This window comes from Coregonus clupeaformis, chromosome 28, assembly GCF_020615455.1.
Source record: "Coregonus clupeaformis isolate EN_2021a chromosome 28, ASM2061545v1, whole genome shotgun sequence".
Taxonomy (NCBI): Eukaryota; Metazoa; Chordata; class Actinopteri; order Salmoniformes; family Salmonidae; genus Coregonus; species Coregonus clupeaformis.
In genome coordinates, this window is record NC_059219.1 from 31,929,453 (window position 1) to 31,942,510 (window position 13,058).

Genomic DNA, 13,058 nt, shown 5'->3' on the forward strand with positions numbered 1-13,058 from the left:
AGGAATCTCCATTTTGTGTTTTCGGTGCTCATGTTGTGAACTTTTCTTGACAGATCATTGTTGTATTCATTAGGCACTAAATGGAAGAAAACGGACTGACAGGGAGGGATTCCCTGAACTTGTCCAATAAGAAACACTTGTTTTAGTTTTCCGTCGCAAAGCGTTTTGCTACTGTGTGCCCAAATGAATATGACCCAGGTTTTCTAGACAGTTCAAATTGTGTATTAGGAGTGAGTGTTAATTAGTTTTTCTCTCCCCCTCCTGTGTTGCTCCACAGACATCGTTCAGATGCACATAGAGACGCTGGATGCAGTCCACAGGGAGAGTAAGCGACTGCCACCGATCCAAAAGGTAACCAATTCCTTATTTTACATTACGCTGGACAAACACCACGCAGAGCCCCGCCCCAGGCCAGCCCCGCCCAACCCCCTCTCCACCAATCTCTGCAGCTCAGTGTCACAGTGCCACGCCCACGGCAGGTACGTCTGTCCCAGCAACAGCACCATGTGTGACTCACACTACTATGCCTAAGCAGTGCATGCTGGGTGATGTAGTTCCCCTCCTCTCAGAAGCTGGGGTCTCGTTCAGTTGGAACTAAATGGGATATTTTTTTTGGAAAAGGAATAGGTACTATCTGACTTTGTCCAATACGAAGAAGAACGTTGATTTTCTGTTTTCATTGCATTTTCTCCAGTTGGTGCCTACTGAACGTGAACCTGGTAGATGACTACAGCCTGAGCAGTGCATGCTGGAGGTTGTTGTTCTAGGTGACCTGGTTGACTACAGCTTGCGTCACTGACTCTTGTGCCTTCAGACAGAAGGGTGTAGTTTGGTCTGGTTGTTCTGTGGAGTGTTCTGCCAGCAGTTGGAGAGGGATGGTAGCTTAGCATGGCATCATCTGCATATCTGTTGTGTTAATGGAAACTTAGCAGTGTCCAAGCATATGCATCAACCAAGAGCTCAGGGATGCCCTGTATCAGATATCAGTCCAATTAAATCTCACCTTTTGTGAGTTTTCTGTGTTTATCCCATCTTATAATACCTCAGAGAGCGCCTCACATTTGACCTGATCCCACCTCCCAGAATGCTCTCTGTTTTTTCTGCGTGAGCATTCAGATCATATGAATTCCAGTTAAACCCTCCGAAGGAGCTGCACCCAGGGCGTCAGGTGTTGCACAACAGAATTTGAAATGGGTTACAAAACGAGTGCCTTAATTAATTTTCTATTATGAGTGGAGCTGCTCTGTTTGGTGTAGTTGCCCCAGCGTAGGCCTCTCCAGTGTTGCTGGGGACAGGAAATGATGTCAATGCTCTGAGCCAGATGGTCTATTGGTCTTTGACAGAAACTAGACCTGCCACTCTTCATACTTTGAATACCTCTCAAGGATGCTTTTAGATGATTTTATGAGAAAAATTTGAGGAAATATACAAATGGTTGTAAACATATTACCTCTTTCTAAGGGGAAAACTCTAAACCACTCAAAATTGCCATAATATGATACCGGTCTTAAGAGATTTCAATAGTTTCATATCGAACTTTATAAACATAACCACGTACAGTGAGGGAAAAAAGTATTTGATCCCCTGCTGATTTTGTACGTTTGCCCACTGACAAAGCAATGATCAGTCTATCATTTCAATGGTAGGTTTATTTGAACAGTGAGAGACAGAATAACAACCAAAAAATCAAAAATGTTATAAATTGATTTGCATTTTAATGAGGGAAATAAGTATTTGACCCCCTCTCAGAAAGATTTCTGGCTCCCAGGTGTCTTTTATACAGGTAACGAGCTGAGATTAGGAGCACACTCTTAAAGGGAGTGCTCCTAATCTCAGTTTGTTACCTGTATAAAAGACACCTGTCCACAGAAGCAATCAATCAATCAGATTCCAAACTCTCCACCATGGCCAAGACCAAAGAGCTCTCCAAGGAAGTCAGGGACAAGATTGTAGACCTACACAAGGCTGGAATGGGCTACAAGACCATCGCCAAGCAGCTTAGTGAGAAGGTGACAACAGTTGGTGCAATTATTCGCAAATGGAAGAAACACAAAATAACTGTCAATCTCCCTCGGCCTGGGGCTCCATGCAAGATCTCACCTCGTGGAGTTGAAATAATCATGAGAACGGTGAGGAATCAGCCCAGAACTACACGGGAGGATCTTGTCAATGATCTCAAGGCAGCTGGGACCATAGTCACCAAGAAAACAATTGGTAACACACTACGCCGTGAAGGACTGAAATCCTGCAGCTCCCGCAAGGTCCCCCTGCTCAAAAAAGCACTTATACAGGCCCGTCTGACGTTTGCCAATGAACATCTGAATGATTCAGAGAAGAACTGGGTGAAAGTGTTGTGGTCAGATGAGACCAAAATGGAGCTCTTTGGCATCAACTCAACTCGCCGTGTTTGGAGGAGGAGGAATGCTGCCTATGACCCCAAGAACTCCATCCCCACCGTCAAACATGGAGGTGGAAACATTATGCTTCGGGGGTGTTTTCCTGCTAAGGGGACAGGACAACTTCACCGCATCAAAGGGACGATGGACGGGGCGAGAATCTTGGGTGAGAACCTCCTTCCCTCAGCCAGGGCATTTGAAAATGGGTTGTGGATAGGTATTCCAGCATGACAATGACCCAAAACACACGGCCAAGGCAACAAAGGAGTGGCTCAAGAAGAGGCACATTAAGGTCCTGGAGTGGCCTAGCCAGTCTCCAGACCTTAATCCCATTGAAAATCTGTGGAGGGAGCTGAAGGTTCGAGTTGCCAAATGTCAGCCTCGAAACCTTAATGACTTGGAGAAGATCTGCAAAGAGGAGTGGGACAAAATCCCTCCTGAGATGTGTGCAAACCTGGTGGCCAACTACAAGAAACATCTGACCTCTGTGATTGCCAACAAGGGTTTTGCCACCAAGTACTAAGTCATGTTTTGCAGAGGGGTCAAATACTTATTTCCCTCATTAAAATGCAAATCAATTTAAAACATTTTTGACATGCGTTTTTCTGGATTTTTTTGTTGTTATTCTGTCTCTCACTGTTCAAATAAACCTACCATTAAAACTATAGACTGATCATGTCTTTGTCAGTGGGCAAATGTACAAAATCAGCAGGGGATCAAATACTTTTTTCCCTCACTGTAAATGTGTTGTATTTTCCCTTCTGCTTGTTTTACTTGTTGAGCCTCAGGGTTGTCTTTGCCAAGATCCCACCAGCCAATTGAAGATTTAGGCAAACCGTTTATGTTATGTAACATTTAACAAAAATAACAAATTGCAAGCGAATGTCTCCATTTCGATATGTGTCGTGTGATAAATTTATGCTTCAGCATGCTATCTGGATTGATGTGTGCCATTTTTTTGTGGTGAATTTGCTCTAGTTTGTTTTGAAATATAGAAGCACCAATGTAAGGATGGCTTATACATTTGAGTTCTGTTGGACATAAAGCACTAACAGCTCTTCTACTGTTTCTCTTTCCCCCTCATCTTTACCTACCTTGTCCTTCTACTCAATCTGCTTACTCTTCTCCTTCCATCAATTATCAACTCTTCTCATTTCTATACCCCACATCTACCTCTTCCTTATCTTCCTCTGCCCCCCCTCTCTTCTTGTCCCCAATCTCTTCCCCCTTTCCTCTTCTCTCCTTCACTCCTCCCTCTCTCCGTGCTGCAGCCCAAGCTTCTGAGGCCCATTCTTCTTGCGGGGGAGGAGCTGGTGATGGACGGCATGCGGGTGCACCTGATCTCAGACGGCCGGGAGGAGGCCACGGGGGCCATGGGGGGTCCACCCCTCCTCCCTGCTGAGGGGGCCATCTTCCTCACCACCTACCGCCTCATCTTCAAGGGCACGCCCAACGACCCGCTGGGTAAGAGGGTGTTGAAAACACACGTTAGCAGTAACACACACACACACTTTTCTCGCTAACCCTGAGTGTTGTTGCTGTGCAGTGGGTGAGCAGGTGGTGACTCGGTCGTTCCCCATCGCCTCCCTGACTAAGGAGAAGAGGATCTCTGTCAGTCTGTCCATGGACCAGTTCATACAGGAGGGTCTGCAGCTACGTTCCTGCACTTTCCAGGTACACCTCTACCCTCCTGCCTGCCACCCTCATTTCCATCACCCCAGAATGTCTGCCTTACCTACTGCCTAAACACCAGGCCCCCTTTATAGCTTCTACCCCCCCTCTCCTTCCCCTGCTCTCCTTCTGCATCGTAACTCTCTCCATAAAAAATTTGACAGAACATGTCTCTCTCAGACACTCCTCCTAATATCTCTCTTCTCCTCCTGTAGCTGCTGAAGATAGCGTTTGATGAGGAGGTGGCGTCGGACCTGGCCGAGGTGTTCCGGAAGCACATGCACAAGCTCCGCTACCCCCAGCACGTCCAGGGAACCTTCGCCTTCACCATGGGCCAGAGTGGCAAGACGTTGGTCGAACACAAGACCAAGGACAAGAACCAGTCAATAAAGTAAGACAAGACCGAGATAATACACACTCACGTCAACCACAAGAACCAAAACAACCCTAAAAAGAAACAGTAAGGGCATGCACACGCCAAACATGCACATTTCGACACACATCAGCATTGTATAAAACTTCAGGACTGTTCCAGTTTTGTCGGCAGATCATTAGTAATGAGAAAGTGTAAATCTGTAAGACATTTCACACCTCTCACATCCTCCAGGTCAAGTACAGAACATCCAATTAAAAAGCAGTAACTCACTAAAAAATGTGGGTCACAGATAACACCCCAGCTCTGTAAAATGAGCTGAATATACGGCCTGCCCCAAGCAGCACCCTCTGGAGATATAGTAGTCTACATTATTGCACTACATTTCATAGCCGTCCTGACAGCTTACAGAATATATCAAAACCTTTTTTTTATTTGACGTCTGATTTAAAGTCAGTGTTTGCTGTGATTATATTAATACAACTGGATGTATAGACTTTTTGCTTGCGAGTGTAAATGTTTGAGTGTGTGTGAGCCCTTGTTCATGTGTAACCACCAATGGTCCATGTAGCATGCACTGTTTAGTTCTGCTGGCTGCTCACTGACTTATTCTAGGCAGGGATAAGTACAGAGGAATGCAGCTTCACATCCTACACTCTATTCTATCCACTGTCACTGCCAGTAGACCCCCAGAGCTCGCTCGCACTCACTCACTCACTCACTCACTCACTCACTCACTCACTCACTCACTCACTCACTCACTCACTCACTCACTCTCACAGCTGTTGAATAATGCAGCAGTGGAAACAGTGACGGCTCCTCCATGTTTGTCCCTGGTGTTTCCATCTCCTCCCCAAGTCGTCACGCCACTAAAACACTCCATTCATTCACTGATATTAACCTCACGACAATGCGGGCCCAAACCCCCTGCAGCAGTGAGCAGGCTCTGCTAGCAGTCTTTTAATGCATTCATGGACTTTAATTATGCATACAGACTACCACCGAGTCTGCTTTAGGGATGTGCCTTGGATTTAATGAACCGGTTAATTAAACTTCTAAGTACCCACTCGGTGCATTTGTACCTTTACATTTCTAACCAGGGTTGTATTCACTTGACATGAAATGGAAGCAAATGGGCCGAAACAGGGAGGTGCTATTTAAACTTGTTCAATAAGAAATGCTTGTTTTCATTTTCTGTTGCAAAGTGTTTCGCTACGGTGTGCCCAAATTAATATGACCCAGGAAGTAGACGTCATTAAGTTTTGCTTTAACTGCCCCTCTGTGTGTTTTGCTGTGGTCTTAAGTTAACTATGTTTTGAACCCTCTCTTCCCTCTCTCCTCCTCCTCTCACCTCCTCACCCCTCCACCCTTCCTAAGAACACTTTCCAAAAACCTGGTGAAGAGCGCCAAGAGGACGATCGGTCGACAGTATGTGACCCGGAAGAAATACTCACCTCCCACCTGGGAGAACAGGAGCAGCCAACAGTCAGAGCTGGACGAGGATGAGATCTCAGGTAGGCCATGGTGTTGACAACTCAAGTAGCATCGTCAAGGTTTAGGGCGGCATTTTGAATTGAGATCCACGCACCCATTCACATAAATACATGTTTTATGTCAAAGTCTTGAGTGTTAACTTTCAGCAATTAAAATGTTGAATGGTCTGATGTAGTATGGTCAGTGTTTGACCTGATGTAGTATGGTCAGTGTTTGACCTGATGTAGTATGGTCAGTGTTTGACCTGATGTAGTAGGTCAGTGTTTGACCTGATGTAGTAGGTCAGTGTTTGACCTGATGTAGTAGGTCAGTGTTTGACCTGATGTAGTAGGTCAGTGTTTGACCTGATGTAGTAGGTCAGTGTTTGACCTGATGTAGTAGGTCAGTGTTTGACCTGATGTAGTAGGTCAGTGTTTGACCTGATGTAGTAGGTCAGTGTTTGACCTGATGTAGTATGGTCAGTGTTTGACCTGATGTAGTAGGTCAGTGTTTGACCTGATGTAGTAGGTCAGTGTTTGACCTGATGTAGTAGGTCAGTGTACACTGTGTCTGACTGTATGTCTCTGCTAAAGTCTCAGAGGAGTTGGACCAGGGCTCCCTCACCCTCTCTTCCACCATCCGCTCCTCGGACAGACAGACCATGAGCAACGTGGTGGAGCGCGCCTGTTGCCGGGACTACCAGCGGCTAGGACTGGGCACGCTCAGTAACAGCCTGACACGCTCCAAGAATGAGCCCTTCCGCATCTCCACCGTCAACCGCATGTACACCGTCTGCAAGAGGTAAGTTCACGGTCCAACCGCAGATGGATCATGTTTTTACGACAGGTTCACAGTCAAATCTCATGTGGGACTCCCTAAAAACACGCCACTTAGATACAGCTACGACTAGAAGTTACTTTTTGTAGCAGGTTAGGAGAGCATTTTCCCTAACCATTTTCTTAACCTGAACCTAATTCTCCTAACCTGCTGCGTAAGTTTACATTTACATCATTTAGCAGACGTAAGTTCTCCTAACCTGCTATGAAAAAGTAACTTCCAGTGGTAGCTGTATCGAAGTGGTGTATTTTTAGGGAATCTCAATTGCATGTGGTAGGTTTATGGTCAAACCGTATACGGACCGTGTTTCAAGTAAGTAACTTTCTGAGTTTAGTCTCTAAGCACTGCATTCAGGTTGAGTGGCTTCTTGATTCAAGTACACGTTTGATCTTGACATTTATATAAATAAACATTCAGTCGTTTTACTTTGATGCAACTTGATATGCAGAGTGGGCCAATGAACAAACTATATTTAAACACATGACATTATCTTGTGGTCATGACATTCTGCAGTGACATGAACAGAATGTCTTCTCAACCCTAACTCTCTCTGTCTCTCTCTGTCTTTCTCTGTCTCTCTCTCTCTTTGTCTGTCTGTGTGTTACCAGTTACCCCGGCCTGTTGATCGTGCCCCAGAGCATCCCAGACTCCACCATCCAGCGCATCTCCCGCTGCTACAGACAGAACCGTTTCCCTGTGGTGTGCTGGAGGAACTCTCGCACCAAGGCTGTGCTGCTGCGCTCTGCAGGCCTCCATGCTAAGGGAGTGGTGGGCTTCTTCAAGTCCCCCAATGCCCCCAGCGCCGGTACGACGCGTACTAAAAGTTAGTTAGGTGGTGTCTTTAAGGGAATGTTGAGCTTTGTTTAGGAATAATAAAACACTCAAAAACACTCCAAAGCTAGCTATATCAGTAGCAATTTTATGGAAAAGTATAAGAATGTGATCGAGAAAGTCTCAGCTCATCAGAAACAATGAGCAAATAGACAAACACTTTAGGTGCATTGAAATGCACAGCGCATGCCCCTTACAGCTTGAGCAGCATTTTTTAGTATTCAGCATTTTATACCCAGCATGCAAAGCTGCATAAACCAGTGGTGATTGACAGTTGTGACCCTTCCCCAGGCCCCTCCCAGGCAGACTCGACCAGCCTGGAGCAGGAGAAGTACATGCAGGCGATCATCAGCTCCATGCCCTCCTACAGTGAGCCCAGCGGCAGGAACACACTCAGCGGCTTCACCTCCACTCACATGAGTATCTCAGGTAGGACACACACATCAGGTAGGACACACACACATCAGGTAGGACACACACACATCAGGGTTTCCGTTAGCCGGTAATAGCCGGCTTTTGGCCCAATTTTTCTTTTAATGACAAGCCAATGAATAAAATTGGCACTGGTAAATTGTCCCCCCCCCAAATTTTTTTTTTTATAATCCCATTTCAAAATAATGCTTTTTAGCCTATTCATTGCTGGAAATACCAGTCGATGGAAATACATTTGACCGGTCATGCTTATCGGTCTATAGGTTAATTAGCCTAATTTAGTGGAATTAAATTGGCATGTGTGTATTTTCATTAGTTGTTATGTTTCTTATTTATCACACGCACATAGAATACAGAGCATATTTTTTAGAGGAAAATCTGTAAGACAGTGCTGCTACAGCTCCTGTTGCTGCTGGAGTGAAACGTGATTTTATAAGCCCAATCATTGCACAACAATTCTAAATACAATCGCGTGTTAAAAACAGTTTTGATAGCCACCATTTAAAAATAGCTAAATTTTTTTTCTCAACTGGTAATTGAATGCTTCCCATTCGCCATTCATGTGCTTAGGCAACGGTAGGCATGGTTCAGCAGGTCACACCACTTTGCAATGTGAGCTGGAGATGGTATGCATTTTAAAAACATATACTTAATTGTGTGAAACCTCAACGTTTTACTTCATTATGAGGCATGTCTTGCCTTGTTTCAATGTAGCTGAGCCAAAATCTGTTTCTATAAACGTGGAGACATTTATTTTATAAAAATGTCCATATGCCAATGAAACAAGTATCCACATTTTCTCATGTTCTATTGGTTTTCAAATCAACTTTCTTTCATTGTCCAGTAGCCAAAAACACAATCCTAGTCATATTAGCAATCCATGCTAGTTGTTGCATCTTTAGATCTCCGATCTTTCTACATTTCTAATGGATATTGTAATCTCTGTCACATGAATCCGCTTGCATCTGCAGTGCACTTTCGGCAACTGTGTTTTCCCGCTAATTGCATTATAGAACGAGCATTAGCGAGTAGCCTATAACTGCCGTGTGCGCATTGCTGCGCTTATAATGTGAATAAATAATAGTTTATCAACATTTTAAGCGTTTTGTTCGGTGCATGAGCCTCAATGCTTTTTAAAGTTATTTTGATGTACTGGTTGTATGAATTTGGGATCTATCGTCCCAGAACTGTCCCAGAGTCAGTTTGGAATCGGCCATTTCTTTCTCACACAGAGCAACAAGCTGACCAATAGAATAGGTCAACTTTTCTACAATGGGGGACAGTAGATTGACACAGGCTAGTGATTTTCCTGTTCGTTACTCGTCTTGTTGGCTGAGGAAAAGTAAATGAGGACAGTTATTCTAACATCTTCAAAGTGCGCTTTGGAACTCGGAAGGACGCACGCCGCTGCATCCTCGAGTTGCATATTCTGTTAAAGGCATTACCATAAACTAAATGGGATTTCAGTCATTCTGAGCAGCGTGGGTGGACACCCTAATCAGGTTACGCACCCAACGCATATAGGTCTGGTAAATTTCTCAAATAAAATGTTGGTAAATTTAAAATGCTGTCGATCAAATGTCCGGGGGACACATTTTCCTAACGGAAACCCTGAAACACACACCAAACACACACCCTCTCTTAAGCCAGAGTTTGTGACCTTTTGCTTGTGTCTATCTCCAGACTCGTCAGATAAGCTGAGGCAGCCTAAGATCGGAGCTCTGATGAAACAGGTGATGGGAGGCAAGGAGGACATACCTGGAACCTTCAGCCGCGGAGGTGAGATAATGGTTTTACTTTGTGTGTATGTGGTTGTGTTCCTTGCATCAATTAGTTCATTGAAACTTCCTTTTCAAGGAATGTCTCATATTTATAGGTTTGGGATTGTATTGTGGCTTGCCCTACAATTAACTGCCAAGGAATGTTTACTGGAAGTAATTGACATGCGAGTGTGTTTTAACCCAAAGAGGAATGGTGGTTATGTTACCTTAATAATAACCCATCTCCATAGCTTATCCACATTTGGGCCTGTGTGTATGTATAGCTGTGTGAAACCATCTCTCCCTATGGTCTATGGTGTTGGTTAACGGGCATCATCTCTGTGTCATTTGACCTCAGCTCTGGGTCAAAGGGCGAGGGTCATCTCCCTCTCTCAGCCCAGAGTTTCAGGCAAGGCCAGAAACCCCCCTGGAGGTACAGTATGCACCGACCACTGTCTCCCCAATCTAACCAATCAGGTCTCTTAACAGTGACGGTCTGTCTGCGTTGGCTGGCGCCCCCGTCCGTCAGTCCTTTTTTCCCCTGTGATGTCCTAGTGTGTGTGTGTGTGTGTGTCTCTCTCTCTCAGGACTAACTTTTTGTTGTCCAATCTCTTTGATGGAGAGCTTCTCTTCTTCTTTCAAGGCGTCTGTTTGCATGCTGTTCTAGTGGGCCGTCGACTCTACACACACTCTGCTGCAGATCCTCGTGTTTGTCCATGTTTCTGTTCTGTGTTTGATTACTACTGTGTGCTGTGAGTGGTCTGATGACTCATGTTTTTCCAGCGTTGTTTGGTTTGGAGCATCATTTTCACATAGACTATTTAGCAAATTTGATCAATCTTACTATAGTAGTTGTTCAATTATTTCTACCTTAGGTAACTCTTATCAGCATGGCTTTCAGTTAGTCTAGTGGTATGAAGTACAATGAATGTATGTGCCACTGCATATATGGCTTGTGTGTGTGTTGATAATGGCAGATTTGGAGAGAGGATTGGAGAATGTATACTGTATGTGTGTGATAACCTCTACATCTATGTGTGTGATAACCCCCTTTAAAACCTCTACCTGTATGTGTGTGATAACCCCCTTTAAAACCTCTACCTGTATGTGTGTGATAACCCCCTCTAAAACCTCTACCTGTGTGTGTGATAACCCCATTTAAAACCTCTACATCTATGTGTATGATAACCCCCTTTAAAACCTCTACATCTATGTGTGTGATAACCCCCTTTAAAACCTCTACATCTATGTGTGTGATAACCCCCTTTAAAACCTCTACCTGTATGTGTGTGATAACTCCATTTAAAACCTCTACCTGTATATGTGTGATAACCCCCTTTAAAACCTCTACCTGTATGTGTGTGATAACTCCATTTAAAACCTCTACCTGTATGTGTGTGATAACCCCCTCTAAAACCTCTACCTGTATGTGTGTGATAACTCCATTTAAAACCTCTACCTGTATGTGTGTGATAACCCCCTCTAAAACCTCTACCTGTATGTGTGTGTGAACTCCATTTAAAACCTCTACCTGTATGTGTGTGATAACCCCCTCTAAAACCTCTACCTGTATGTGTGTGATAACCCCCTCTAAAACCTCTACCTGTATGTGTGTGATAACTCCATTTAAAACCTCTACCTGTATGTGTGTGATAACCCCCTCTAAAACCTCTACCTGTATATGTGTGATAACCCCCTTTAAAACCTCTACCTGTATGTGTGTGATAACTCCATTTAAAACCTCTACCTGTATGTGTGTAATAACCCCCTCTAAAACCTCTACCTGTATATGTGTGATAACCCCCTCTAAAACCTCTACCTGTATATGTGTGATAACCCCCTCTAAAACCTCTACCTGTATATGTGTGATAACCCCCTCTAAAACCTCTACCTGTATATGTGTGATAACCCCCTCTAAAACCTCTACCTGTATGTGTGTGATAACCCCCTCTAAACCCTCTACCTGTATATGTGTGCTCCAGGGAAGTGGGGCAGTATCCGGGGCAGTGGGCGTCTGAGTGCCTACAACCCAGAAGTGGGGAACAGGCTGTCCAGTAAGGAGTCTCCCCAGCCCAACGGGGGCCCCAGCGAGGCCCTGTTCCTCAGACAGCAGAGGGCCTACCTCTACATCATCGGAGACAAGACACAGCTCAAGGTAACTGCCAATACACAATACTACACTAGACTGTCTACTGATTTAACATCGATAAAGACTCAATATCCCAGAAGTCTTTGGAGGTCTTTGTGTCATTGAACCTTGACCCCTGTTTGTCCCATGTCAAAAGGGTGGGAAGCAGGACTCGTTCCAGCAGTGGGAGGTGGTGCCCATCGAGGTGTGCGACGTGCGGCAGGTGAAGAACAGCTTTAAGAAGCTGATGAAGGCCTGTGTTCCCAGCTCAGCCACCTCTGAATCCAGCATGACCTTCCACCGCTGCCTGGAGGAGTCCGAATGGATGTGCCTGGTAATGCTCTCATTCATACAGTGTGTGTGTGTTAGCGTGTGCAACTGTAAAAGTGTATGTATTGTGAGAGAGCGAGTCCTATGGATGCATTTGGTTTACGTGTGTTCATTGCAATGTGTGTATGATTTTAAGTGTGCTTATCATGCCGTGTGTGTCCAGCTCCACAGGGTTCTGCAGGTGTCTGTCCTGGTGGTAGAGTTGTTAGATACAGGCTCGTCAGTCATGGTCAGTCTGGAGGACGGCTGGGACGTTACTACTCAGGTATGACATCAACACACTAACTCACTAAACATACTCACAATGCAAACACACACACCTCTCACAGCTAATGTAGGTCACCTTGTGTGTATATATGTGATGCATTGTCTCAACCCTGTCTCTGCCTGTGCTAACGGTCTGTCTGACTGCCTGCTTGTCTCTCTGTCTCCTCACTCTGCTGTTTAGGTAACCTATAAATTACAGTCATCCTATCTGACTATCGCACCGATTCTGTGTCTCTCTCTAGGTGGTGTCTCTGGTCCAGCTTCTGTCAGACCCATACTACCGGACCTTGGATGGCTTCCGCCTGCTGGTGGAGAAGGAGTGGCTGTCGTTTGGCCACAGGTTCAGTCATCGCGGTGCCCAGACCCTGGCCAGCCAGAGCAGCGGCTTCACACCTGTCTTCCTTCAGTTTCTCGACTGTGTGCACCAGGTATGTACGTGTGGGGTTTTGTGAGTACAGATGTGACAGTAGTGTTATTATTACACACATAGGGATGTACACTGAGTGTACAAAACATTAGGAACACCTTCCTAATATTGAGTTGCACCCACTTTTGCCCTC

General features: G+C 45.0%; 1 protein-coding gene across 10 annotated transcripts in view; it reads left to right on the plus strand.

Annotated features, from left to right (window-relative positions):
• LOC121543544 (myotubularin-related protein 5-like) overlaps positions 1-13,058 on the plus strand; it is a 71,362-nt gene that overhangs the window by 50,592 nt on the left and 7,712 nt on the right. For 9 of the 10 annotated variants that reach the window (XM_045208887.1, XM_045208888.1, XM_045208889.1 and 6 more), the window contains 14 exons: positions 278-351; positions 3,668-3,860; positions 3,943-4,070; positions 4,283-4,458; positions 5,818-5,954; positions 6,507-6,714; positions 7,359-7,555; positions 7,873-8,010; positions 9,697-9,792; positions 10,132-10,206; positions 11,756-11,928; positions 12,059-12,235; positions 12,395-12,496; positions 12,741-12,926. In XM_045208887.1, coding sequence (XP_045064822.1) covers positions 278-351; positions 3,668-3,860; positions 3,943-4,070; positions 4,283-4,458; positions 5,818-5,954; positions 6,507-6,714; positions 7,359-7,555; positions 7,873-8,010; positions 9,697-9,792; positions 10,132-10,206; positions 11,756-11,928; positions 12,059-12,235; positions 12,395-12,496; positions 12,741-12,926 — 2,060 coding nt within the window. The remainder of the gene's footprint in view (positions 1-277; positions 352-3,667; positions 3,861-3,942; positions 4,071-4,282; positions 4,459-5,817; positions 5,955-6,506; positions 6,715-7,358; positions 7,556-7,872; positions 8,011-9,696; positions 9,793-10,131; positions 10,207-11,755; positions 11,929-12,058; positions 12,236-12,394; positions 12,497-12,740; positions 12,927-13,058) is intronic. The other variant, XM_045208891.1, reaches the window with a different exon arrangement.